Source organism: Cyprinodon variegatus, unplaced genomic scaffold (genome assembly GCF_000732505.1).
Source record: "Cyprinodon variegatus isolate N-32 unplaced genomic scaffold, C_variegatus-1.0 Scaffold0, whole genome shotgun sequence".
NCBI classification, from domain to species: domain Eukaryota; kingdom Metazoa; phylum Chordata; class Actinopteri; order Cyprinodontiformes; family Cyprinodontidae; genus Cyprinodon; species Cyprinodon variegatus.
The window spans coordinates 1,203,720-1,205,279 of record NW_015150453.1 but is presented as its reverse complement, the minus strand read 5'-3'; the positions used below and the strand labels follow the sequence as shown (position 1 = coordinate 1,205,279).

The window sequence follows — 1,560 nt, the reverse complement described above, 5'->3', positions numbered from 1 at the left end:
CTTATTTTAAATGTAAATTTTCTTGTTCCAATGGCAAGGTGTCTCACTTATCTCCTCAATTCAAGACAAAATTCACTCAATTTAAGCAAAAATAACTCATACAGATTTCCATTTTTTGCAGTGTTGTCTTGGTCCATTGGCAAAATGTCACTTTTACCTCCTCAATCCAAGAACAAATGCACTTATTTTAAGAAAAAAATACTTATCTAGATTTTGATTTTTCCAGTGTGTGCATGTTTGGCAAAATTCTGACTTGATAAATTTGGTACAGACTCCTTCACTGCAAAAAACCATCTAGAAATAAGTAAAAAAATTATTAAATCAAGGGTATTTCCCCTTAATTTAAGCAAATAAATAAGATGATTTGCCAATGGAATGAGTATTTTTACGCCTAAAATGAGATCATTAGTTAGTATGCACTTGAAATAAGACAAAGCAAATTTTTTTTCTTATTTTAATTGTAAATTGTCAAGTTCCATTGGCAAAGTATTCCTCTTACCTCCTCATTTTAAGAAAAAATTCACTTAATTCAAGCAAAAATTACTCATTTAGATTTCCATTTTTTGCAGTGTTCATTGTTAATATTGGTGGCAAAACTTCAAAACCTTAAGCAAATCTATTCATTCTTTACATCCACAGTAAATTTAAAACAGCTTTCTTCCTCTGAAAGTTGTTTGCGTTGCCAGACGACACTGTTTGCTTCCCGTAAACAGACTTCTCTGCACAAAAAGAGAAGCGTTGAAAACTTTACAGCTCATAGAAAGTAGGCAAAAAGCACACAAAGACCATACAGACATAAAGACCACATGATGAATATTAAGCCTACTGAATAAAAGTGCTTTCTGCTAGGAGAGCCCGTAAGAAAACAGCACGCAAATACACCCTAAGCAGCAGTAAATAAATTCATGTCCCAGAAACATTTAAATCTGCCTCTTAAATAGTTAATGAGCCACTCTGTGCGCTTCTGCAGTCGGACGCAGGGAACTTCAGACAAGACGGTTATCAAAACACATATTTGCACGGATAGTAAACAAACACAGATCCGTGGGGGCTTGCTGAGAATATTTCATCAGTCTTAAGAGCTCTCCAGGATTACAAAGATGCAGATTAGTAGACATCAATGACAACAAACACTTAGCTTCACCTGTTTCCCATAAACTTAGCTTATTCTGGAAGAGATGAAGCTCTGTGTAAAGCTTGAAAAGGACAAAACCCAACACCTGTCCTACTGCTGAGAGCTTCTTCCACCAGTGCAGAGGATATGAAGCAGAATTTTCAAAAAATGTTTAAAAAAAACAATCCACTGGACTTGGTTTCCAAGTTTGAAGACGTTTCGCCTCCCATCCAGGAAGCTTTTTCAAAATGTCAGAATTAGAGTTGAGTTCAAAGCTTTATATGGTAGCTCAAAAACTTGTTTTGGCTTAGAAAACATGCAAATTGAACCAGAACAGGTCCAACCCTTTAGGAATGGGGTGGCGTTTTGGGTTCTTTGTTAGCCTGCACACTGCAAAAACGATCTGGAAACGAGTAAAAATGTCTTAAAATTAGTGTATTTAGCAT

General features: G+C 35.5%; 1 protein-coding gene across 1 annotated transcript in view; it reads right to left on the bottom strand.

The window, feature by feature from the left end:
• LOC107081697 (neural-cadherin-like) overlaps nt 1-1,560 on the bottom strand; it is a 239,960-nt gene that overhangs the window by 92,142 nt on the left and 146,258 nt on the right. The window contains exon 11 of the mRNA XM_015369928.1: nt 977-984. Within this exon, the coding sequence (XP_015225414.1) occupies nt 977-984 (8 nt within the window). The remainder of the gene's footprint in view (nt 1-976; nt 985-1,560) is intronic.